This window comes from Camelina sativa, chromosome 12 (assembly GCF_000633955.1).
Source record: "Camelina sativa cultivar DH55 chromosome 12, Cs, whole genome shotgun sequence".
NCBI lineage: Eukaryota > Viridiplantae > Streptophyta > Magnoliopsida > Brassicales > Brassicaceae > Camelina > Camelina sativa.
Genome location: NC_025696.1, coordinates 30,225,692 through 30,249,363, shown reverse-complemented (window position 1 = coordinate 30,249,363; position 23,672 = coordinate 30,225,692). Strand labels below are relative to the sequence as shown.

Here is a 23,672-nt window from a genome sequence, read left to right as displayed (position 1 = left end):
GTTTCTGCAGTTCTTAGAAATAGTCTCCCCAAGATGAGTGGATCTTTTGGTTCTTCATCCATTTCAATCACAATAAAGTCAGTTGGGATCTCAAAATGGCCAATCATCACTGGTAAGTCTTCAAGCACTCCAACTGGTGTTCTAACTGACCTATCAGCAAGAACAAGGGTGATCATACACTTCTTGTAGTGATTGAAACCTAGTCTTTTGGCAACTGAGAGAGGCATCAAGCTCACACTAGACCCCAGATCACATAAACAATGGCTAAAAGATAGAGGTCCCAATGTGCAAGGGAGAGTGAAGCTACCAGGATCTTCAAGCTTCTTTGCTATTACCTTGTTTTGAATAATAGCACTGCACTCATGAGTTAAGATAACTATTCCTTGTAGAGCTTTCTTCTTCTCCAAAACTGCATCCTTGAGGAACTTGCTGTATAATGGGTTCAACAAGAATGCATCTATGATAGGCATTGTAATAGCAACATCCTTCATTTGTGCATCAAATATAGCTCTATACTTGTCCACTTGTTGCTTCTTAAACCTACCAGGAAATGGCAATCTTGGTTCATATGGTGGACGCAGAAATAGAGTTTCTTTGGCAACACCTTTACTTTTCTTGAAATCTTCATCAATGGCCTTGTCTTGCTTTGGTTCCTCAACCACTTTACTCTTCCCTTTGTCAATCATAGCTTCTTTGTCTTTACCCAAGTATTTCAATATCAACTCATCTTCATCCTTAATCTCAACCACTACCTCCCCTCCTGTAGGCTCAATATCTCTATTGAGCTCCTTTAGGCTTACCACTTCTCAACATGATGGCATTAATGAATTCCTTTGGGTTTGGTTCAGGTTTCCCTGGTTCTCCATCTTGTCATTCAATGGGTGGTTGCGGTAATTGGGATTGAACTTGTTATACCATTGTACACCTACATAGTTGACCTCTTCTTGTCCCTCAACCCAGGCTTCCATACCTTCTTGATACCCTTGATAGACATCACTCTCTGTAACAAAGTGGACTGGCTTTTGATTGGCAAGAATCATCTTATCCATCTTGTAATTCAATGCTTTGATCTCCTTGTGGTGCTGCTCATTCATATCAGAATGATCTCTTAGAGTTCTATCATAATCCTCCCCATAGTTGCCATCACTTTGAGCAAGATTCTCCACCAAAGTCATACCAACATCAACATCTTGGCCAAGAAGGTTACCATTACTTGCTGTGTCAAGCAACATCCTTATCTTTGGTTGCACCCCTCTGTATAATGTATAACATCCTTATCTTTGGTAGCTCTCTTGCATTGATCCCAAGAGGTGACTGATCCCACTGGTAGGTTCTTCTCCCAAGTCCTAGCTCTATCTCCAAGAGAAAACGGAAAGAGGCGGAGCTTGAATGCATCTTCAGAGATACCATTGATTTTCACTGTCCCACACATCATATCAAACTGATCTAAGTGGTCAAGAGGGTCTTCCATAGGCAAAATATGAAACTTTGAGCTCTGCACCATGTTGATAAGACTTGACTTGATCTCATAGTTATTGTTCTCAACGGGAGGTGCTCTAATTCCCATGGGTTCCCATGAATGTTTGGCTGATCAAAAGTTCCAATGACTCTTGGTTGTCTTGGAGGATGGAGAGGAGCTTGGTCATCATTGTGCTGGTCATTTCCATTATGACCAGCAGCAGGAGGAGGGTTATTCTCCATAGCTTGGCGGGCTAATCGGTGGTTCTCTCCTTCAAAACGGTGAATGTCTTCAACAGGCTCAAATAAATTGCCTTGGCCTTGACTTCTCAAGTTCATACACCTTGCAAAAGAGAATTCAAAACACCAAAGCAAACCAAGTAAGTAACAATGTAAAGTAAATGAATAGGCTAAAGCAAAGTTGAAATCCTAAGCAGGCATTAAAATCCGATTTATTATTGTCAATAAACTCCTTACACATCTAATTTCTTAGGCTAAGTGAGTAAATCTCTAGCATTGATTGATTCAAGCATTTCAACAACATCTCTCGATGGCAAAACACCCTAGATCTAATCTCAACCTCTTGTTCTGAAAATAGCATTAAGAACACCAATCTAGAAAGGAATTTTTATAAAATAAACATTCAAGCTAAGAAATCCTAACTGATCAGAAACACTATTTGTCTATCCCATTTTTAAAACCTTGATTCACTACTCAGATCTCATGGTCAAAAGCATAAAAACACAAATGAATGAAAGTTGCATTGAATTGAAATTAAGATAAAAGTGATAGAGTACAAAATCGAAACTGAAAAGAATAGCAAAAGAAATATAAATCGAATCCTAACAAAGCAAGAAAATGTGTAAATTGCTCTCTATCTCTCTCTCTCTCTCTCAGAAGCTCTCGCTCTCTGGTTCATGAGTGTCTGCGGTCTCCTAGGGCGAGAAGAATAAAGGGGGTATATATATGGAAACCCCTTTAACCTAGCTGCTTATTGCTGCCCGAAGGTCTGCTCGAGACGGTGCACGAGATTCAAGTTGGGTAGTTCCTCGGGTAAGGCTTCTGGTTTTTTTTCCTGCGCTCAGATCCTCTTTGATCGGGTTAAGGTTTGGACTGTTCTTCTCGCACGGTCACTCCTTCGGGTACATGTTCGGGTTTTACCTCATTCTTCCCCATTTTGGACTCCAAAGCATCTGTTTTCATCCAAAATGTACAAATGCAACAATGAAGCATCCTAAATGGCCTAGATGCAAATTCCTACGGTTAAGGACCTAAAAATTATAAGTTTAGGGTACATATAATGAAAAATATGGACAAAAAAGGGTGTCTAAAACATGTAAATTGGAGAGTAATCATGTGGCGTGGAGGAGGAGGGGGAAGCACTGCTGGTGGTGAGGTGTTGCTCCTTCTTCAGATTTCGTTCCTAATCCAAGGTAAGTGATTGATGTTAGGTTTATCTAGGCTTTTGGGATGATTGTGGTGGATTGGTGATGGGTAAGATGGATTGAGAAGAATCCATGGGTTACTTTTATGGTTGAAATCCTTATCAATATGTTGGATATGTGATTAATCGTGGGGAAAAGAGTATTGGTCATCGAGTTAGGATTTGGTGGCCGAGAGGCGCTTGAAATCGACTTTGGGTTGTGTTTCAGGCTTGGTGTCATTCGACACAATGGTGGTGTCGGTCAACACCAACACCCACGTGCGGACAGCGCGAACTGGTCCAAGATGGCTATTTCGGAGCAACGTTTGGAGGATGAAATGGAGTTCGATTTGGCTGAAATTTGGTGGGTAGCTTCGTGGTACTACAGGCTCCATATCCAACGGTGGGTTTGTGAAATTAGCAGTTGGTTTTTGATTTAATCAATTGCTTGTATTTTGGTCTGGCATAGAAGGTTTTGTGGTAAGGTTGGGGTGTCGAACGACACCAAGGTAGTATCGGTCGACACCAGCATCTTGTGTGTTTGGGTCATAGGAGGACAGCTGGAGTTAGGGTTGGATGAGGAGAGATCGACGGAAGTGATGTTTTGGGCATTGGGGCGCTAGAGAAGTTGATAGTGATTGAAGTATTTGTTGGAAAGTGTTGTCTGCGGCTGGACAAAATCAAATCTTCCAGCCCACCTCTCTTATTACTCGGTCGCTAGGGGTGGTTGGTTGTGCGATTCAGTAACTAGATGAGGTGGGATATTGTGTATTTGTGGGAGTATTTGTAAGGAGTGATTTCTACGCTGGTTGTCTCGTCGGAATTATGGAGTTCCAATGAGATTGTTTCCTGTGGATCTTGTGTGAGGATTGAGATTCTGGGTGCGGTTGTTTCAATAAATATTATGTAAAAGATAAAATTATCCCGCGGTATGCTAAAGGTTAAATCATAAAATTAACAATCAAATATAATTCTAAAAATTTTAAACACTAAAAAAAGAAACAAAATTAAAAATATTACAACTTAACTTTTATTTTTTTAGTCACAAATAACTTATACAGCATGTTAAAATTACTTATTTTTCGTTAACCAAAACATATTTTCACATTATTTATTTTCTTTTTATTCATTTTAATATTAGGGATAATGATTAAGACAGAAGAAGAAGAAGAAAGGTCTAAAAGAAATTGGGCTTAAAATTCGCTTTAATATTGAACATTATCATTTTAAATATGAGTCTCGATTGGACTTTGGTAAAAAAAAAAAAAAAATTAGAGAAATTTTATTTTTATTCATACTTTGAAATTAATTGGTTGATATATATATAGAATTCATCAAAGAGAGTTATTGATATGTGTTAATATAATAGTTTGACGAAGTGTTAGAACAAGAGGAGACTCCATGGTTTGAAAAGCCAAGGGAGAAGTGGATTGTTTGTGAAGATCGTAACACCAAATATTTTCATACCTCCACTATCATTCAACGGAGACCGCATTGAAATGTTACAGAATGTTGCGGATCAGTGGATTTCAGATGCGAAGGAACTTGAACAACTGGTGGTACAGTATTACAAACGCTTATATTCACTGGATGATGTTCCGAGTGTGGTTGACAAGCTTCCGGTAGAGGGTTTTGCGACCCTCACCAGTGATGAGCGACGAGGCTTGAATAGACCTTTTACTAAGGAGGAAGTAGAGACAGTGGTTAGGAGCATGAGGGGATTCAAGGCCCCGGGTCCGGACGGGTACCAACCTATTTTTTATCAAGATTGTTGGGAGCTGGTTGGAGCGTCGGTGGTGCGTTTTGTACTGGAGTTTTTTCAGTCTAAGGAGCTGCCTATGGAGACGAATGACGCGCTTGTGGTTCTTATACCAAAAGTTACCAAGCCGGAACAAATTACTCAATTTTGGCCTATTAGTCCGTGTAACGTCTTATTTAAGATAATTACAAAGATGATGGTCTTGCGGCTAAAGCGGGTGATTGAGAACTTGATTGGTCCAGCTCAATCCAGTTTTATCCGGGGTAGACTGAGTATTGACCACAGTGTGAGTGTTGAATGGTTTAGACAGAGTGTCAAGGTCTTTCCTGTAGGGTAGTATTGCGGCGAAGAAAAAGCAACATTTGGTGGCTTGGGACAGGATTTGCAAGCCGCGACGTGAAGGGGGACTTTGGATTCGCTCCTTGAAGATGATGAACAGAGTGCTTCTGGCCAAAATAGGACGGTGGATCATTAATGACCGTTCGAGTTTCTGGGCAGGGGTGTTACGTAGCAAACACAGAGTGGGTGGGATTCAGGATCCTCGTTGGATAGAGAAAAAGAGGCCGTGTTCTGCGGTTTGGCGCAACACCATTGTTGGTCTCAAGGAAGTTGTCTTGAAAGGGTGTCAGTGGGTGTTAGGAGATGGCTCTGTTATACACTTCTGGAGTGATAGCTGGCTCTCGAAGGAATCCTTAATGAGTCGGGTGATTGCAGACCTGCCAAACAATTACATAGATTTTCGTGTCAAGGAGTTTTGGCGTGAAGGTCCATGCTGTGATCTAAGTAGGATACTGCCATATATTCCGCAAGCTATTCAACATGAGCTACGATGGTGGTTGTTGATGATGTTACTGGAGCATGAGATCGGCTGTCATGGGGTGGGATGGCTGATGGGTCCTTCACGGTTAAATCTGCGTTGAATAGCTTGTTGACGAAGGACGACATGCCTAGACCAGATATGACAAGTTTTTTTGCATTGATTTGGCGAGCTGTGGTCCCAGAGAGAGCGCGTGTTTTCCTTTGGTTGGTTGGTAATCAGGCTATTATGCCCAATGCAGAGCGGTTTCGGAGGCATCTTGGGGAGACAAGCATTTCTCAGTTGTGCAAAGGGGGGGAGGGGGGGGAAGAGACTATCATTCATGTGTTGAGAGACTGTCCTTCGATTGCAGGGTTATGGCAAAGACTATTACTGGTTCGCAAGAGACAACAGTTCTTGATGGACACACTGTTGGAGTGGTTGTACAGGAATTTACGCTCCACTGTTGCCGGGACGGAGTATGCTTGGTCAATGGTCTTCGGTTTGGGAGTTTGGTAGGTTTGGAAGTGGAGATGTGGTTATGTCTTTGGCGAGGTTGGTAAGTGCCGGTGAAGTACCTTAAGGATTGTGCTATTGAGGTAAGCTGCGCTTATAAGCAGGTTCAGGAGAATATTGGGTTGAGGGAGAGATTTGAAAGGTTGATTAAGTGGCAAGCACCGAATGATGGCTTGTTTAAGCTGAACACTGATGGAGCTTCACGTGGGAACAGTGGTTTAGCCACAGGTGGAGGTGCGTTGCGGGATTCATTGGGTCGATGGAGTGGAGGTTTTGCGTTTAATGTTGGGATCTGTTCAGCACCGTTAACAAAACTGTGGGGTGTTTACTACGGGGTAAAAGAGTGTGAGGGATATGGACATTACAAGTCTGAGTTTCGAAACAACAAATGAATGAGTTCTCTGCAGTGTTATGGGTGTAAGGGTTATGGTCATACTAAGTCTGATTGTCCTTCACGTGAGAACAAGCAGAAATCTTACATTACCTGGAGTGAAAGCGATTCAGATGAAGAAGAGAGCTAAGGTGAGATTCTGAACAGCTTTGTGGCACTGCTGGGTATCATTGTGGAAGATGAAGAAGATGAGGTCTTGGTGACAAATGAAGGTGTAGATTAGAAGATTGACTCTGGCTCGGATGGAGAGGAGGCTGACTTGTCGGTGAAAGATTAGATAGAGCTTCTCATCAAAACAGTGCTGCAAAAGACTCAAGACAACACCCAGTTAACTTCCGAGAGGGATACACTGTAGCTGAATACTGCAATGCTTTCTAAAGAACTGAGTGAATAGAAGGCTAAGACTCTGCGACTTGAGAAGCAGTTAGAGGAACAGCTGAAGAACATCAAGAAGCTGAGTAAAGGAACTAAAGATTTGGATACCTTACTCAGTAGTGGAAGATCAAGCAATTTGAAGTGGGGTATGGGTTATCAAGGAACAAACACTAGCATATCTACTCAATTTGTCAAAGGATCGGAGTTTGAGTCGAAGCTGAAAGAGAAGATATTTCCTACAACGACTGGTCCGTATGGTCAGCGTCCTCGGAAGGAGAATTCGAAACACAGAAGGATGAGTATGCAGACTGGACTGCCTTTAAGACATCCATATGCTCCAAACAGCTATCAGCAGACTGCTCAGACACATGTCCAGCTCAGCAGAAGAAGAGGATGCTGGTAATGTGGTCATATGAACCATTATAAGGCCCAATGCTACAAATTTCAAAATCGAGTGTCATATCTGATACAACATGGCATGTTCTATCCAACTGTAAGAAGAAACAATCTGGGGTATGTCAAGAAGGATGATCTCTATTGTCAAGTGGCATACACAGCCGAAAGAATAGAGGTTGATTAAGCCAAATGGTAATTTGACAGTGGGTGTTCTAGACATATGACAGGTACCTATGAAAATATATCACATATAGAAGATGTTGCTGGAGGAAGAGTTACTTTTGGAGATGGAGGAAAATGATCAATCCGAGGAAAGGGTACAACTGGTGGTGAATCTTAACCACATCTGAAGGATGTTTTTTTGGTTAATGGTTTGAAGGCAAATCTGATCAGTGTCAGTCAACTGTGTGATGAAGGCTTGGATGTTACTTTTACCAAGAAGGGGTGCAAGGCAGTTGATCAGCAAGGGTCTGTAAAGCTCAGAGGAAGGAGATCTGGTAATAACTGTTACATGTGGAAATCAACAGTGCAATGCTTCAACACAACCACTGAATTGGACACGGAACTGGGGCATCAGAAACTTGGTCATTTGAATATTCGCACAATGATGAAGCTGGCTAATCAAGAAGTTGTGCGTGAGATTCCTAAGCTGAAGGGTGATCCACATTTCATATGTGGTCCATGAAACAATGGCAAGTAGGTCAAAGCATCTCATGGGTTATTGTCAGACATTCGAACTAGTCATGCACTTGAACTGGTTCATATGGATCTGATGGGTCCTATACAAGTCCAAAGTATATCTGGCCGACGGTTCATTTTTGTCATGGTTGATGATTTCACTCGTTACACCTAGGTGTGATTTCTTCATGATAAGTCTGATACCCTTGAATGTTTCTATATACTTGCCTTGCAGATCATGAGTGAAAAATATTTTATCCAAACTATTTGTAGCGATCATGGAGGAGAATTTCAGAATGACAGGTTTGATCAATTATGTGGTCATCAAGGTATTACTCATCAATACTCCGCACCAAGAACACCAAAGCAGAATGGAGTTGTTGAGCGTAAGAACAGAACGCTGCATGAGATGGCACGGGCTATGCTGCATCGAAATCAGGTCCCTCATCGGTTTTGGGATGAAGCTGTTAACACAGCCTGTTATATCATCAACCGAGTGTATGTCCGACCAGGGACCAATAAGACTCCCTATGAGCTGTGGAAAGGGAAGTCTCCTACAGTAAGCTACTTTCATCTGTTTGGATGTTTCTGTTATATTATGAATGACAAGGATCAGTTGGGTAAGTTTGACTCCAAGAGTGATAAAGGGATCTTCCTTGGTTATTTTGGACATAGCACTGTATTTCGTGTCTACAATAAATGCATACAATCTATTCAAGAAACTGTCAATGTGGTCTTTGACGATACTTCGTTCCAACGGGTCACTATGGTTCCTGTCATCTCAGACAAGGACCTGGTAACTGATGATGAGAAGTCAGCATAAGAACCTGCAAGCCATGATGACTCAGTCAAACCTATGTCATCACCCGATGCTCTTCCTTCACCTTCTCAGGTTCATCGGAATCACTCCTCTAATGATGTTTTAGTTGCGATTCAGGGGGGAAGAGTTACCAGAGGAAAGCAAATTGATTTTGCTCAGCTGGCTGGAAAGAAACCAAAGGTTGTTGTTCCTGCGACTATCTCTCAGGACTCTGATGTTGTTCAATTTGCCTGTTTTGTTTCAACTATTGAGCCAAAAAATCATAAAGAAGCGCATCTTGATGAGTTCTGGGTTGCTGCAATGCAAGATGAGCTGGAACAATTTGAGCGGAGAAATGTGTGGGAACTCTTTCAATGTCATGTGGACGTCAATGTAATGGAAACAAAGTGGATCTTCAAGAATAAGAGTGATGCTAGTGGGTGCATCATGCAGAACAAAGCAAGATTGGTGGCTCAAGGTTACTCTCAAGTTGAAGGAGTTGATTTTGATGAACCTTTTGTTCATGTAGCAAGGTTAGAATCAATCAGGTTTATGTTCGGGATGGCGTGTGCTCTCAAGTTTACCTTGCATCAGATGGATGTAAAAAGTGCCTTTTTGAATGGAATTCTACAAGAAGAGGTCTTTGTTGAGCAACCAAAAGGGTTTGAGAACTCACAACATCCTAATCATGTGTATCGGTTGAAGAAAGCACTATATGGTCTTAAGCAGGCTCCGAGAGCATGGTATGAGAGGTTGAGTACTTTTCTCCTAGATCAGGGTTACAATCGAGGGAGTGTAGACAAGAAATTGTTTGCTCTTAACAACAACAACGAGCTAATGTTTGTTCAGATCTATGTCGCCGACATTGTCTTTGGTTCTACCTGTTAACCTCTAGTAAAACAGTTTGTGGAAAGCATGTCTCAGGAATTTGAGATGAGTATGGTGGGAGTGCTAAAATACTTTCTAGGGTTGCAAGTTAAACGGTTCATATCCTCTGAAGCTGCTCGTAGGTATGGATTCTTTGCATCTCGAACCCTTGCCTCTGAAGTCTGCTACTCCCTAGGAGTTGATGACAAAGCTAGGGAGCTGATTGATCAGGCTGGTTTGTTGAAAACTGTCTCTCAAGTCGGGTATTTTGACTCGGACGCTGTGTATGAGTTTTGGGCAAATCTCCCTGCGGTGAAGGTGGAGGGGGAGTCTGTTGATGTTCTTGTTCACGACTGGGTGTATAAGTTCTCTCCTGGTCGAATCAATTCCCTTTTCGGTCTGCAATCCGTTGATGTGCGCGAGCAACGCCTGCAGACAGCAGCCATTCTTGAGGAGGATCTCGCACTCTTCCTATCCGGTGGTAAGGTGAAGTCCTGCAAGCAGTTGGTGTCAACAGCAATCAAGAACACGGTCATAAAGGATCTGCATAAGATATGCTGCAGCAACTGGTCTCCCATGGGTGAACACCAGTTACATCTCGACGAACAGAGCAATAGTGATCTACATGATCATGCATCGCATTCCGTTCGACTTTGGAAGGATGATCTATGATCAGGTCATACAGTTGGGTCTGCAAGCTCAATCTGGCTTCAGGTTGACGTTTCCCAGTCTCATCTATCAGCTCTTGGAAGCTCAGCGACCTGTTCTGAGTCTTCAGCCACAGGACACAAAAAAAGACCAAGGGGAAGAAGACTGCTTCACTTACTACGGAGCCTGTTCTTCATAGTGGTTCGTCTGCAGAGCACAAAGCCATCTGGTTGGCCATCAAGATTTTGCAAGACGCCTTGGGCGATGGTAAGTAGTTCTCTCTCTGCTTGTATTCATTTCTGGCATATCCTATTGATATTTTTGACTAATCTGTGCCAAACAAGCAGGGAGAGATGAGTCTGAAGCTTGAGGGGGAGTTTGGGCTATGGTGGAGCTGTTGTTTATTTTTGCTCTCTGTTGCATTTTTTTTTTTTGGATTTTAAGACTCGGTTTGGATCTGTAGGATGATTTAATTTGTTTTAACAAGTACTTGTTAATCGGTTAACCGTCTTTGTTTTGTGAGATGCAATACTTTGCTGGTACGGTTGTGTTTGTTTTGGCTGTTGCTGTTTGTGCATTTTCAGGTTTGATGCTATGGATGCTTGAATGGCAAGATTCAATCAAAAGGGGAGATTGAAAGTGCATCAGAGCTCTGATGGTGACACAATGCTTTGGAGAGTCCTAGAGTTCTGATTAGCTGACGTGGCATGGAGTGCTGATGTGGAGAAATATTGTTGGACAAGATGACGAGCCATGGGATTTGGAAAGAAGAAGCAATTGTGATATACTTGAAGATATTGAGAGTATATCTCGTTAAGGGAATAAGGATGTAATATCCTTGGGGATCAAGGATATTTTTTTTTTTGTTAGGATGCACAAAGATTTAGGTTAGAGATCTTTGGTGCAAGTATAAAAAGACTAGGGCTAGGCACGAAAAGAGCTAGCACTTGTGGGGTAAAAGATTGTGAGATCTGTAACCTTCAAGCATTCATAAAAAGGCTTAGAAGGTGAATGTGTTTTAACTCTTTTAGATCTACACAGGGTGTTGTGTTAGATAGATAGGAGAGTGTGGTTAGTTTCAAGTCTTGTAAGAAACGAGAGTTTTTCATATAAGATTAAACAAGAAGCATTTGCTTGACGCGTTTTCAAGTGGGTTACTTGCGGTGTGTGTTCTCTATACTTAACATCTACAAGGTAACAATGTTCTTTTGTTTCACAATCTTTACAATCCTATCAAGCATATTCTATCATTAAACAAGATTTACTAATATTTCAGACTTTCCAATCAATCTACACTCAAGACTCAAGAATATATCTTTAACTATTGGAAAACAAATATAGCTTACTGGGAAAACAATCAGATTGTTCGGTTGTCTAATATGTAGACACATGCAGGTCCTCTCAGGTTGTATCTATTGTAGATTCACCCTTCACCCTTGGTAGCGGAAGGTCTGGCGTTGGGAGCAATGATCGAATCGGTTACGAATCTGGAGATCTCAAGAGTTATCTTTGAATCAACATATTAATCAGAGAATTAACCTATAATTCAAGCTTCTCGAATCCTCATGGTTTCTCCGACAACGCCTCTCGTGCTTTGTCGGTTGTCTTTATTTTTGTTTCAGTTCCTGGATTAGCTAATGAAGAAGCTGATATTTTAGCATTAAAGGCCTTAAGCCTATTTGTATTAAGCTCAAATCTTTATTTTTCTTTTGGTATAACGCCTAAATCTTTATGCTAATGAAATAAGATAATAACTTTGCCTTACTCAACTTTACCAAAACAGTATCGTATTTCATTTATTTTTCTTTTAAGTTTTCTGAGATCTATTTTTCGTGTTTTTTTCTCAGTAACAAAATCAAATACTTCATATACATTATACTTACGATCTGCATTTGCTAATTTAAAATCCATATGTAAGTTAAATTATCTAGTTACAAATGTCTTATGTAAGTTATATATTTTTTTTTTGTCGTCAACTTTTTTCATTAAAAGTTTTAAACCCACTTCATCATGGTTCCCACTTCATCATCAACTGCATCCAACCAGACTTTACTCTCCTTAGCTTCTTCATACGTTTGTGGTATTTGGTGCTCATCTATTTTTCCAAGAAAAGCTTGGTGATCGGTTGGGAGAAGAGCAAGTGAGCAGACAGCTTGAATTGGATGAGCAATGGCTTCATTGTTATAGTAGACTCTTTTGTCTTGTGACTTGATTTGTGCACTCTGTCTCGGTTGTGGATGTGGATCGGTGTGGTCAGTCGAGAGAAGTTTGTCTTGTGACTTGAGTCATGCACTACGTCTCGGTTGTGGAGGCGGATCGGTGTGATCGGTTGAGAGAAGTGGTGATTCTACCAATTCTACTTCTTCTTCGATCATGCTGTCCTCCCCTTCCGGCTCAAGAACCGTAGTATCATGTGACGCATCAGTTGGATCAGTCGTCTGCAGTTGAGGTAAAGTCGAAGTAGGCTTGCCAGTTGAGTCAGGTGTAGTATCCTGGGACATAGTTTGATTTGGAGTTGATGATGCTCCAAGGTGATCTAGAAGGAACCGGAGGCTTGCCGACTGATCATTTTGTGTTGCAAGGTCTTTTAAGTCCTCCCAATCTTTCTTATCGAAATATCCTTGTTCTTCAAGGAATTTGACATCATGAGAGACCCAAGTGCGCTTGTTGATAGGATCGAAACATTTGTATCCCTTTTGAGTTATCGAATAGCCAAGGAAGATACACTTGATGCTCTTGGCTTCAAGTTTGTTTCGGAGCTCTACGGGTACTAAAACAAAACAAACACACCCAAAAACTTTTAGATGACTAATGGATAGTTTAAATTGATTTAATACCTCAAATGGTGACTGATCATCTAGAATTTTTGTTGGAATTCGGTTGATGAGATAACATGTTGTCATCACCGCATCCCCCCAATATCTCTTAGGAACATTGGTGTGAAACATCATTGATCTCGCCACTTCCATCAAATGTCGGTTCTTCCTTTCAGCGACTCCGTTTTGTTGAGGAGTATATGGGCAGCTTGTTTGATGTATAATGCCATGCTTTGCTAGATGTTCTTTGAATCGATTGCTAGTGTATTCACCTCCATTATCTTTTCTAAACACTTTAATCTTAGCATTAAATTGGTTAGTAACATAATTTTGAAAGTTTGTGAAGGCATCAATCACTCTATCCTTAGAGGGAAGTAAAGTAACCCAAGTATATTTTGATTTTTCATCTATGAAGGTCACAACATACTTGTTGTTATCCCTAGAGACACAAGGGGATGTCCAAACATCAGAATGAACTAAGTCAAAGCATCTTTCATAGAAGGTAGTAGACTTAGAAAATACGGTTTTACAATGTGTGCCAAGGATACAAGCTTCGCAACTAGATGATCAAAAGAAACATTAGGAATCATCAATTCAAGTGCTCTAGAATGAGGATGACCTAGTCTAGCATGCCACATAACATTAAATGAAACTCCAAGATGAGAGCTAAGAGAAAAAGATTTAGGTGAGCTTGGTGAAATATCTTCAAGAACATAGAGGTCGTCTTTGGTTCCACCTTCACCAATCAATTTTCCAGACTCAATATCCTGAAAGTAAACATCATTAGGCCCAAATATAGCATAGAAATTAAGGTCATTAGTGGCTCTTTTAACCGACAAGAGATTAGAAGTGAACTTAGGCATGTAAAAAGCCTTAGATTCTTTATTAAACAATTTTAAGTTCCCAACACCTTGAATTGATATTTTATCACCATTTGCAATTATAACACTACCTCTAGCCGGTTCAATATTGTTTAGGAGATTCGAGTTACTAATCATGTGGTGAGAAGGACCCGAATCTACTACTAGAGAGTTATTAGGCTTTAGGGTGAAGAAAGTTTTACCACTTGACTCCTTGAGAGCCAAGGATTTGAAGAAGGCTTCTAGGTCTGACTTCTTCACATAGTCTCCTGAAGTAGTCTCTTCTCCACCTTTTGATGATCCGGCTTCACCTTGTTCCTCCTTGGCGTGAGTGTGATTTGCTCTCGGACCATTGTTGTTGTGATTCGGACGGAGGTGAGGGTGAAGAAACCAGCATTTCTCTTTGGTGTGGTTCTTCCTCTTACAATGTTCACACCCTCCCTTAGCTCTCTGGTCTTCTGGCTTGAAAACTCCTTTGTTTGCCGTGACAAGCTCCCCTTTTCCACTAAAGAGGCCTAGAGAACCTTGTTCTTTTTGAATTTGAGAACAAACGTCGTCAAGGCTGGGAAGCTTGTCCGACCTCAAGATATGCTTGATGAGGTCGTTGAACGTTGGATTGACAGTTAGGAGAAGAGCGAACACTTTGTCTTGTTCCCTCCGTTCATTGAGTACAGCCGGATCCATCGTGTTTGGCCTAAGCATCTCAAACTCGGCCCAAAGAGATCTAAACTTGCCGAAGTGCTTGTTAAACTCCATATCTTCTTGGTTTAAGTCATTTATTGCTTTCTTGACCTCAAAGACACGGGTTAAGTTGGAGATGTTGCCGAAGACATTCTTAAGAGTCTCCCATAGCTCGCTTGCTGTCTCACAGTATGAGTACGCCTCGAGTATTGGAGCTTCGAGAGAGTTTTGGAGAATGGAGAGGACGGTTTGATCTTCTTGGAACCATTTGGCTTCTTCTTCGAGTCTAGCCTCCTCTTCATCTTCTTTGATGGTTTCTTTTCCATCTTCCTTGGTGGCTTTTCTTGGAGCTTTACCACCTTCGATATGGCTCCATAGTCCGCGACCACATAGTGCGGTTTTGGTGGTTCTTGACCACAGGAGGTAGTTTCCCCCTTTGAGAACGGTTGGTAATACAAGTGGTTTTGAGTTTTCCATACTTGTGTGCTATGGACCGTTGGATAAAGACTTTACCCGGAGAATAAAACAAAACAAGAATGAGAATCGAGTGAGAAGAATTGAAGAATGAGAAGAATAGAAAAGTTAGATTGTCAAGAACAACAACCTGGCTCTGATACCATGTTAGAATTGCGGAATCAAGACTTGAGAGAGAGAGAGAGAGAGAATCGTAAGAACACAAAGAATAAGAGAAAAGAATATGACTTAGATTAGTCCATTACAAATGTGTGTTACAAGGCTTGATATAGCCATACAAAACAGTATAGAGCCGTTAGGGAAGAATTAATGAGGAAAGGGACATAAAGGAGTCTTCTCTTGGACGAGGTAATATTGAAAGCGACGGCTCCTATGTGGACTTGTCTTAACGGTCACATGTGACTCTCTTCCACCAACCACTTGAGATATTTTGTGTCTCTCTTTCTGGATCCTTCTTCTCTTCCAATACAATCTCCTAAGGCCTCATTTCTTCTCCCATGTAGATGGATCGCAGCCCAAGTGCTCACACTTGTACGGACGATTGTACGGTTGGTTGTACGGACGGTTGTACGGTCGGTTGTACGGACGCCCTTGTCACATAGTCCTACTCTCCCTTGATCAATAGCGACCAGATCTAAAAATTTCCGGCGAGAAAATTGCCTTATCAACCACAAGAATCCATCAGATTCTAGCTTTTGACTCCATAATTCACCAAGGCCTTTTGCAGCTTTATCCGGGTATGAAGAAAACAGAGAAATTGGAAATTTTAGATCCATTAATCTCCGAAAGACGTGGGAAGGTGAGATTGTCAGACTAGTCGCAAAACACGATCTCCTAATTCGTTCTTCACCAGCCACTAAATTCCATTCACCACGATTTACAAACTCAAAGAGAAACCATCATCCATTGCCAAACATACACGGCCCAAAACAAGAGGTATGAGGAATTACTCTCCTCTAGATTGGAATTGAGCAATCTGATGATATTGTTGTTGATTCCTATTGGTTTAATGGTATTATTGGTCATCCGCTGTTGTTGATTGATATTAGGTTGTTAGTGGATATGAGACCACTAGAGATATAAATATATATATAAATAACGGGAAGGATTGATTCATTTTGGTATCAGATATGGTTCTAGGTCTAGAGTTCATTGTAGTTTTAGCTGTTGATGTTTGGGATTTCATGCTAGAGTTAATTATGTGATTTAGTCAATTGTGTGTGGCATGGGATCCTGGAACATCCTCTTCGAGCCTTCAATGTGATTTCAAACACACATCTTACCGTGGAATCACATTGAAGGCTCGAAGAGGATGTTCCAAGACCCCATGCCACACATAATTGACTAACTCACATAATTAACTTTAGCATGAAATCCCAAACATCAACAGCTAAAGCTACAGTGAATCCTAGACCTAGAACCATATATGATACCAAAATGAAACAACCCTTCCCGTTATTTTACCACATCCTGAGAAGTGAGAAGTAAATGCCAACAGGTAAATAAAAGTCATGAAATGTGGAGTGATTAAAATTAAATATTTGCAAATGTGTTGAAGTTTATGTAGTCAAACTGCATCTTGAGAAGTAATAACATTGCTCTTTGTATTTTGAATAAAATGATAAGCCTAATAGATTGTAAAAAGTCATGAAATGTGGAATGTGAAGTGTATTTATGTAGTCAATCTGCATCTTGAGAAATAANAAAAAAAACCCCCCCCCCCCCCCCAATGTATTTTGAATGAAATGGTTAATTAGTTACCGGTCATGAAATGTGGAATGAAGTCCCATTTCTTTTTTTTTTACTGCTAATACAATGACTAATGAGGGTTGTTTTTTCATGAATTAAAAAAGATGACATATCCAATTATAAATATTAAACTATATTTTAACCGCGATACACCGCGGGATAATCTTTTTATTAAAAGAAAAATCAATTTTTTTTGTTTGTAACATTTAGTTTGTTTTGTTTAAAGTTTGAGATTATATTTATATTGTTAATTATTAGAACAAAGAATAAATAATTTATAAGCTATTGTCTCATTAAGTCACAATTTTGCTAATGCTTTTTAATTGTGTTACACAATATGACAATATTAGTTAAAAGTCCGTTTGATTTGATATGTGAAATAGATTCACGGTATTGACCAAAGAATAAAATGAGGTTTTAACCTGTATTTTACTACTGAGTCAATGATATTTAAATTTTTAATAATGTTATTTCAAACCCGTTTTGTTTATAACCTATTCGGCCATATAACCACATTCTATCAAATTTAAACTTTTTATAAGTTTACATATTTATAATATTTTTAAGTTCTTATTAAGTTTATATCAATAATAATATTTTAAAATGTAAAAGTTTAATTTTGCGGACATCTTTCAAGAAACCAAATGTTGCAGCCATTTCTCTCAATTTGTTTAGCTATAGCGTTGTAGGTTTTAGTTGTGGGTGTTGTGCTACGTTTGTGAAGTTGATATTTATACATGAAAATATGCTTGATGAGCAAGGAGTTTACGATCCGTAGCAATAAAAGAGAGATTTACGTGTTTTCCTATTTGAGTTGATACCATTATCTCAGAACAATATTCAGTTTCTTAACGCAATGTATACTGAAGTAAATGTATTTCTTGTTGCTAAAGTTATATATTTGCGATTATTGCGTTTCTAAATTTGGGTTCTCGTTTTTATGATGCTATTAATGGTATAATAATTATTGGGATTGTAATCATTTGTTACTCAAATTCGGTTGTGTCATTTAAATTGAAAAGATCCTACAGTCTCTAAAAATCTATTAAAATAGATTTTGAGATTTGTATGTGATTAAAAATTTAATGCGTAAAGTTGTTTTGGGAACAATCGAAATGTATAGATTTTGTCAATCTTTGTATGGCAATAAACATATCAAAATAGGTTGATTTAAATAGTTCCATTAATTGAGTTTCTACGAAATATTATTTTAGGAAAATCTTTAGGGGTTAATGTTACAATTAAAACAAATTAAATAAGCAAAACTTAAAGGGCATAAACCAAAATGTACTTCAAAAATGTTAATATAGATATATTCATTGATAAGAAAAGAGCTAAAAATCAATTAGTGGTTTCATTTCTTCCTATTTTACTAAACCTCTAGAGACACCTTAGACCATCATTATCAGTCATACTTATAAAAGTGACATAAGAATAATTAAGATTAAATTTTAAGACATCATGATTTGAGGATGTAAAATGTTTCTGTCTAGATCTTATTTCTCCTGTTCAAACATCTAAATACACCATTATTATTATTATTTTTTTTTTAGTTTTAAAAATGACCAGTGGAAATGCTCTTAGATAAGTTTTTCGAAAAAAAATAAATTTTAACATATAATAGTCATTTAAGATCATGGAAAACCTAAAATGGACAGAACATCATAAACAACTTTTACTACCATTTGGAGTGACCAACTACGAAATGATCAGAATAAATATTCTCATATTGCAAGAGGAGAAATTCTTGATTGCCCATGTTATCTTTTTTTCTTTCAAATTACTTTTAACTGATCTTGATGAAGAATCTTCACAACCAAATTGCTAGCTAGAACATGAAAATAAGTTAAATCCTAGAACTCGAGTGGCACACAACCATATATGTTAATTAAAAAATTGAACAATTTTTTTTAACACAACCCAAAGGAAAGAGACGTAATCGCAATCGTTAGGCGGATGCTTTGGCTAAAGAGACCCTCTTCTTAATGAACCTTAATTACTTTCTAGTCAAAACAAAAAAAGAGAAAGTAAGATTACAATGTGAATTCGAAATTTGTTAAAGTGAGAAAAACAGTAACTTGCGCTCACACATACACAAAAACGATTCTTATAAGTAGCCAAGTTTCAAGAAAACGAAGGGTCACTTAGCTTTAAAAACAACCAACAGGTTTGAGCTACCGGAATGTGAAATAGCTTCCTGAAAATTTCATATTGAACAGGTTTGAGCTCGGTTTCTGTTACGGTTATTGAAAAATCAAAACGTTGAATGGTTAGTACTTAGTACACAAATTTTAATCAGCTTTTGTTTGGGTTTAATTACTTCAGATTATCTTTTTGATTTGCGGTTTTATTAATGTATTTTAAGTAACGTAAGGAGTATCCCCCTAATACATAATATTTTGTGGTATGCCACACACAGTTAACAAAACTCAAAGCATTCTCCTAAAAATTAATCCATCCATCAAAAGTCTGTCCAAATCCCCAGTACCATGGCACCACATTCCAAAAATCTTTTGTAATCCCATCACTCGTCGTAACCCTGAACGATAAAGCTTGGCCGGTCAATACAACACCAGTGGTCCAGTGTTGTCCCCAGTTCTTTGTCATTGTTATCTACCCTGTCTTGTTTCCCTTGACTTGCATGTACTTGATATCTCCGGCTCCTCCTACATTGTATGGCAAGATCATTAAGAAGTATGGTTTTCCTTTGGTTTCAAACTTGACACCACCGGTTTTCCTACAAAGAATACGTCTGTATCTAACTGGGACAACCCCGGCTCTGTACTTGGCGATCTTGAGGAACATGGCTAGGGAGAGATCAAAGTGTTTATGTGGTGGGTTGCACCAAACGCCTCTGGTTTTGGTGTAATCTGGTGGACAGAAATTCGTAGCGGTGATCTTGATGGATCCGCGCAAACACCATTGTGGATCATTGGTGCAATAGATCTCAAAACAAGCCCCGCATGTGTACCCGTCGTTGAAGAGTGCCGTGCTTAACGCTGCTGTGGCTAGACCATAGCCTTGCCTGAATAGATCACCGTATCCACAGGCACCCTCTATTGAATGTAAAATGGGAAAAAAAAGTGAGTATATAGGTAATATTAATTCAAAAGTTATTTTTACCCAAGGGAAAAAAACAAATTTAAAAGTAATTGCGAATTTAAGACTTTGATTGTTTTTTTTTCTTGTGTTTTTTTTTGAACAAAGAGATTGTTTGTTTACATGAGTTGGTTTTATGTTTATATCTTGTCTTCAATCTATATTATTATTTTCACAGCATTTTTGAGAAGAAGGCTTGGAGTTCAAAGATATTTACAACCAATGCCATTACCATTAAAATATTTTTAAAAAAAATAAAACAAAAAATCGAAATATGCAAAATAATGTATGTTAATTAAATATTCTCCTATCAATCCAATATAATTTTCCTAAATTATTTCCACCTCTTAACCTAATTTTCTGCAAAACTAAACAAAATTTTCGCTTTTCCAATATAGAAAACTCTATATTCATTTCAATCAATCATATTCAATTACTTCAAATTTTTTAATTTTTTAATTTTTTAAAAAATTCCTCCAGATTTTTCGTCTTTAATATATAGAAAATCTAAAGAGTTCCTCTACTAAATATAAAATATTTAATCTATAACAAGATTTGTAGAAAAGTAACATTACCAAATAAAGTACCTAAAAAATACATAAAACAAAAAAAAATTAAATTCCTAAACAGTCAGATTTCTGTATAGCAATTAATTTTTATAAATGTGTTAAATATATTATTTAATAAACTTTAATAAACTTAAATTATTATGGGACGGGTTATGATCGATATTCTTATAAATTTAAAATGTCAATAATCTATCGCTACGACCATCAGTATATTATATACTAAAAAGTAATAAATTTCTAAAGATATAGTTTATATAAAAAAAATATAGGCTTGTGGTGTACTGTTAAAAGATGGTTATTACAATTAAGTCTATCGGGATTACGGATTTTAGTAAGGTATGTCTGCGGTTGGCGGGTTGTCCCAAAAACCACAAATAAAAGATTAAAATAAATATATTATATATAAATAATATTTTTTACATAGTTCTGTATATATAATACGTGAAATATGTGATAATGTGAAGAAATTTAATTTATACCAATTAAGATAACTCCAAAATATCAATATTATAAGTTATTTTAAAATTTCTTTTTTTTCTTTGCCACTAAATTTTTTAAGAATAATTGAATAAAATTTAGGTTGAGGACATGCTTGGGCATAACTTTAACGACCACGGTCTTAGCGGGTTGAGCCGCTGCGGTCCATGAAAAAAGAAATGTGGACCGACCTGTTTGACACCTCTATATACATGATCAAGCACTCACCTCAAGAACAGGAAGATTGGATTGAGAAACGTGGAAAACAACACCTCCAGAAACTCCCCCTTCGTTTCCAGCAACAGATAACCCTCCTACAGCCTCAGATCTCTCCAAAATCTCCAAGAACAAGCCCAGAAAACTCAGAAATGTTTTTCTCTCTTTTTCTCCCTTTCTTTCTCACAAAACGGCGACAAAAAGACTTTCCCAAAACCCTCAATCTCGTCTCAGACACTTAACAACACGATTAGGGATTTAATTGAACCAAAACCGAACCAATCCGCAATTAAAATCAAACCCGACCAAACCGGAAAATCATGGTGTCGATCGATGCCACCAAGGGTGTCGATCGACACCCACACCAAAAATACACAAATTGGCTCGCGGGCGTTACAACACCCTTCGCATCCCACCTAAACCCTCTCCTGCTTACCTCCCCTCGTCTCCTTTTACAGAAGCTAGGCCAACTTGTGACCCTCCCTCCTTCGGGAGTAGCTTTAACTCCGCTAGCACCCTGGATTTTGTGGAACCTTTGGACTGCCCGGAACCTCAACCTTTTTGAAGGTCGTCTATTCTCAGCCAGTGAAGTTATCCTTAAGGCAATTATAGATGCAATTAAGTGGCAGAACGCCCAGCTTGAAGTCCCATCTCATTTGGAGTGACCAACTACGAGATGATCAGAATAAATATTATCATATTGCAAGAGGAGAAATTCTTGATTGCCCATGTTATCTTTTTTTCTTTCAAATTGTTTTAACTGATCTTGATGAAGAATCTTCACAACCAAATTGTTAGCTAGAACATGAAAATAAGTTGAATCCTAGAACTCAAGTGGCACACAACCATATTTGCTAATTAAAAAATCGAACAAAATTTTTAACAAAACCCAAAGGAAAGAGACGTAATCGCAATCGTTAGGCGGATGCTTTGGCTAAAGAGACCCTCTTCTTAATGAACCTTAATTACTTTCTAGTCGAAATTAAGTATTGTCCAAATTAAAAAAAAGAGAGAATGTAAGATTACAATGTGAATTCGAAATTTTTTTAAGTGAGAACAACAGTAACTTGCGCTCACACACACTCAAAAACAATTCTTATAAGTAGCCAAGTTTCGAGAAAACGGAGGGTCACTTAGCTTTAAAAACAACCAACAGGTTTGAGCTACCGGAATGTGAAATAGCTTCCTGAAAGTTTCATATGGAACAGGTTTGAGCTCGGTTTCTGTTACGGTTTTTTTGGTATTGAAAAATCAAAACGTTGAATGGTTAGTACTTAGTACACAAATTTTAATCAGCTTTTTTTTTTTCTGACAACAAAAGAATTAGCTCAAATGAGCCATTTATGTGAAAAATTGTTTACAAATAAAACATTATGCGGAGAGGTACGCGTCTGGCGTGCCAAAGAGTCTGCATGTACATTAGCATTACGCAAAATAAAAGATAAAGAGAAAGAAGAAAACTCCTCCCTGCCAATCCTGATAGCGTCGAGGTATGTTGAGTAAGCCGGCCAGTCTAGAGCGAAGACACCACACCGTGCACAACCCAAATCACAGGAAATACCCCGCCTCCGCAGATTTGCTGATACCGAAACACAACCGGATAATACCTGCCACATGAAATGCTGTATTTTTGGTGGACATTTAACCTGCCATACACTAGCAAGAAGCAGAGTTATCTCTGGACCACAGCCAAGAGCCTGAAAAAGTCGACGAGATGTCATACGTTCAGCATTATATCCTGACTTCACCGTATACTTCCCAGATTTTGTGAAATGCCAACCTAGAGAATCTACCGTCAAGGGACACCCCAAGGGTAAAGCCCCTATCAACTCAACATCTCCAGGATCGAAAAGCTCCTAGAGCACATCCATATTCCATGAATTAGTTTGATAATCAATTAAGTGAGAGATTTTTAAAGCAGGGTCCTTAAAAGGACACCGACTAATGGCTGGTCTCAGGGATTGAGCTGGAATCCAGGGATCAGTCCATATAGAAATGGAGTCCACGGAGCCGACTCTTTTAATAAGCCCTTTGTTTACCAAAGATCTAGCAGACACAATACTCCGCCACCCATAAGATGGAGAGTATGACCGAATAGGTTCCATTGGGTTTGAGTTCCGATAATATCTACCCTTGAAAACCCTGGCAAACAGTGAGTCCGGAGCCTCAATCAGTCGCCATAATTGTTTAGCCAATAATGCCAAATTAAACGCATCAACGTTCCTGAATCCCAAACCGCCCATCTGCTTACGACAACATAACTTCTCCTAAACCAGCCAATGCATACCTCCAGACTGTCCATTAGCACTCTACCAAAAATTTGCTATGGCACTAGAAAGTTTTGAGGTGACCATGTTTGGTAACCGAAAACAAGACATCACAAATGTCGGTACAGCTGTAGCAACTGACTTAATCATCACCTCCTTCCCCCTTTTGGAAAGCAACTTTGCCGTCCAACCATTTGTCCAACTATTCAGTCTATCCCGGACAAAGGAGAAGACCTTCATCTTAGGCCCACCCAGACTCTCTGGTAACCCTAGGTATGAGCCCATACCACCCACATTTGTAATCCCAAGAACCTCCTACATCTCTACCCTAACTGCCTCATCGACCGTATGACCAAAC

The 23,672-nt window shown here is 39.0% G+C and overlaps 2 protein-coding genes and 1 pseudogene across 2 annotated transcripts; all 3 read right to left on the bottom strand.

Annotated features, from left to right (window-relative positions):
• On the bottom strand, window positions 1,235–1,567 carry LOC104734019. The gene has a single exon (XM_010453530.1). The coding sequence runs from the start codon at window positions 1,565–1,567 to the stop codon at window positions 1,235–1,237; it is 333 nt and encodes a 110-aa protein (XP_010451832.1).
• On the bottom strand, window positions 12,392–14,538 carry LOC104734018. Its single transcript, XM_010453529.1, has 3 exons — window positions 13,445–14,538; window positions 13,195–13,361; window positions 12,392–12,876 (listed from the first exon to the last, which is right to left on the bottom strand). The coding sequence occupies exons 1-3, from the start codon at window positions 14,536–14,538 to the stop codon at window positions 12,392–12,394; spliced, it is 1,746 nt and encodes a 581-aa protein (XP_010451831.1).
• LOC104734017 lies at window positions 19,121–23,290 on the bottom strand (annotated as a pseudogene).

What these genes read in the sequence shown, in the direction of transcription:
- LOC104734019 (XM_010453530.1), bottom strand. Translation starts at nt 1,567, where the DNA reads ATGGGAATTAGAGCACCTCCCGTTGAGAACAATAACTATGAGATCAAG.
- LOC104734018 (XM_010453529.1), bottom strand. Translation starts at nt 14,538, where the DNA reads ATGGAGTTTAACAAGCACTTCGGCAAGTTTAGATCTCTTTGGGCCGAG. An exon ending in TTGGCACACATTGTAAAACC is followed by an intron (nt 13,362 to 13,444) that starts GTATTTTCTAAG and finishes TTGTGTCTCTAG; the next exon opens with GGATAACAACAAGTATGTTG. An exon ending in GTTTAGAAAAGATAATGGAG is followed by an intron (nt 12,877 to 13,194) that starts GTGAATACACTA and finishes GTTTTGTTTTAG; the next exon opens with TACCCGTAGAGCTCCGAAAC.